General features: G+C 46.2%; 1 protein-coding gene across 1 annotated transcript; it reads left to right on the plus strand.

Annotated features, from left to right (window-relative positions):
- Positions 1-416: 416 nt before the first annotated feature.
- On the plus strand, positions 417-1,699 carry LOC126497377 (oocyte-expressed protein homolog). The gene is given in 2 exon segments (XM_050135371.1): positions 417-1,166; positions 1,169-1,699. Coding segments are annotated over 2 exon segments (438 nt in total). The 5' UTR covers positions 417-1,009; the 3' UTR covers positions 1,450-1,699.
- Positions 1,700-1,942: the final 243 nt, after the last annotated feature.

Here is a 1,942-nt window from a genome sequence, read left to right on the forward strand (position 1 = left end):
GAGCTGAGGATGCTAGACAATCAGGAGGAGTACGGGATACACGGCAGGTCTCTCTTTAAAGAGCAAGATTTTGATTGGTTTGGAGATGTCAAGATGCTTGATGAGGGACTGGAGAGATGGATCACCATTTGAAAGCATTGGTTTCTCTTCCAAAGAACCATAGTTTGGATCCCAGCACCCACATAAGGTGGCTCACACTGCCTGTGACTCCAGCTGCATAGGACTTGTGGTTCTCTTCTGACCTCAGCAGGCAACCCCTCCGCTCTAAGATACTCATACACATAAAGAAATAATAAACTAAATCTTTGAAAGAGAGAGAAGGAAGGGAGGGAGGGAAGGAGAAAGGAAGGAAGGGATGGAGGGAGAGAGGGAGGGAGGGAGGAAGGGTGGGTTAATCAGGCTGGGATGTAGTTCAGTTGGAAGAATGTTTGCCTAGCAGGCACAAAGCCCTGACACCACGTATTACTGGGTGTGTAATTCCAGCACTTAAGAAATAGAAATAGCCAGGCAGTGATATGCATCTTTAAACCCAGCTCTATCAGGGAGGCAAAGGTGGGCAGGCCTCTGTGATTTCAAGGCCAGCCTGGTCTACAGAACTAGTTGCAGGATGACCAGGGCTATGTATGCAAAGAAGCCCTGTCTCAACGGAAAGAAAAAGAAAGATGCGGAGACCAAGTCAGGCACGGCGGTGCAAGTCTTTAATCTCAGTACTTTCTGAGGCTGAAGCAGAATCTGTGTGTTCAAGGTCAGCCTGACAAATAAAAAAAGTGAGCTGGGCAGTGGTGGCGCACACCTTTAATCCCAGCACTCGTGAGGCAGAGGCAGGCAGACCTCAGTGGGTTTGAGGCCAGCCTGGTTTACAAAGCAAGTTCCAGAACAGGCAGGACTGTTACAGAGAAACCTTATCTCAAAAAAAACAAAAACAAAGAAGGAAAGAAAAGAAAGAGAGAGAGAGAGAAACAAAGAAACAGAATCAGGAGCTCCTGCTTGCAGGCTGAGAGTTCCCACTATGGGTCCTCATGTTACAGATACTGACGACCAGGCGAATGGACCGACGCCATACTCTTCCTCGCTGAAGCGGCTCAGCGCTCCACCTGTGTCCCCGCGGCTTCGCGTGCGGCCCTGGTGGTTCCCGGCGCACGAACTCAGGGATCCTCTCGTGTTCTACTGGAGGCCTGGGTAGCAGAAATGATCTTTGGCCCCAATCAAGTCTTAATCCCAGAAATAGAGTGGTTAAGCCAGGCTTTGCTGAGAGTGGACATTGTCGACCCTGGGAACGTAGCTGAAATCACCATCTATGGACGACCCTGTGTGAAGAGTCGAATCTTGCACCTGGCAGCTTGCCATAAAGAAGAACATGTCCAAAGAGCTACAAAGATGAAACAACTTGAGGAATTTTTGAAGAACCATTCCCCAAACTCAAGAGACCAGGCAAGAGACACTTGCTGACTGAGAGGCAGACCAGCTTTCCGCCCGCCCGTGGAGGTGAAGAGAAACAGTTCCTTAAAATCTCCCCATTTATTTCCTTTCCTGCCTTTGTGGATGGATACCTGTTTGTTTTCATTTCTCCAAGTAGCAATTTGTAGAACTGTTCAAATATAGAAATGACTTTTTTGGCCTGTTATTTTTATCACACACAATAAAGCAAACTTAAACATCAAAAAAAAAAAAAAAAAAAGAATCAATCAGGAATTCAAGTTTGTCCTTAGCTACACACCAAGTTTGAAACCAGTCTGTACTGTACTAAACGTGATTCTTCTAAAAACAAACAAATGGAAAAACAAACAAACAAGCAAGACAAACAACAGCAACAAAAAAACCACGTGATCAGGAAAAACCCAAAGAATGTAAAACTGGAACACCTAGAGTCTTCAGCAGAAGTGTGTCTCTTCTTCCTCTGTTTGAGGGCCCTGTGTTAGTAGATGGGAGATGATGCCAAGAC

The sequence above is a fragment of the Alexandromys fortis genome, unplaced genomic scaffold (genome assembly GCF_014885135.2).
Source record: "Alexandromys fortis isolate MF-2015 unplaced genomic scaffold, M_Fortis_MF-2015_v1.1 scaffold_21, whole genome shotgun sequence".
Taxonomy (NCBI): domain Eukaryota; kingdom Metazoa; phylum Chordata; class Mammalia; order Rodentia; family Cricetidae; genus Alexandromys; species Alexandromys fortis.